At 47.2% G+C, this 557-nt stretch overlaps 1 protein-coding gene across 1 annotated transcript in view; it reads right to left on the bottom strand.

The window, feature by feature from the left end:
* Positions 1-59: 59 nt before the first annotated feature.
* LOC103771574 (chromosome unknown open reading frame, human C1orf158) overlaps positions 60-557 on the bottom strand; it is a gene marked incomplete at its 5' end in the record, with an annotated part of 1,106 nt that continues 608 nt past the window's right edge. Inside the window, one exon of the mRNA XM_008938875.1 lies at positions 60-346. Coding sequence (XP_008937123.1) covers positions 60-346 — 287 coding nt within the window. The remainder of the gene's footprint in view (positions 347-557) is intronic.

Genomic DNA, 557 nt, shown 5'->3' on the forward strand with positions numbered 1-557 from the left:
CTCTGACCTACGTGAGCAACAAGCTTTATTTAGCAGTACTTAGGCTCACCCTAAGCAGTTTAGAGAGAGGGCCGCCCTGCTTGTCTGTCCCTCACCAGTTGGCGGATGGCTTCCAGATGACTCCGAGCCCCTTCGTAGTCCAGGATTGGACTAACGTTTTGGGGAAGGTGTCCCTGGCAGTAAAGGAGGTCGTAGGCTTTAGCTGGTTGTCTCTGCTGACAAGGAGCAAGAGCAGAGGCCAGTGGGTTTCCATAGGAAATGGTGTAGACACTCTTCATCACTTCATCTTCTTCTCCATGCCATTTTTTCATCAGGTACTCAAGAAGGCCATAGTTGGTGGGTGGTTCTGCAACAGGAAGCAACTAAACGTTAGAATTGATAGGATTAAATTTTGGATCCTGGTGTTTTTACTCCACAGCTGTCATAAGAAATCTCTGTACTATTTTCACAGCATAGTAAGGACAAAGCAGATCTTTTTGTTCCCAGGGCATGTGTGCCTACCCTCTGGTTAGAGGGGAGGATCACTGTTAAATATCCATAGGAGAGCAGGAATGGTA

Source organism: Merops nubicus, unplaced genomic scaffold (genome assembly GCF_000691845.1).
Source record: "Merops nubicus isolate BGI_N331 unplaced genomic scaffold, ASM69184v1 scaffold21044, whole genome shotgun sequence".
Classification (NCBI taxonomy): domain Eukaryota; kingdom Metazoa; phylum Chordata; class Aves; order Coraciiformes; family Meropidae; genus Merops; species Merops nubicus.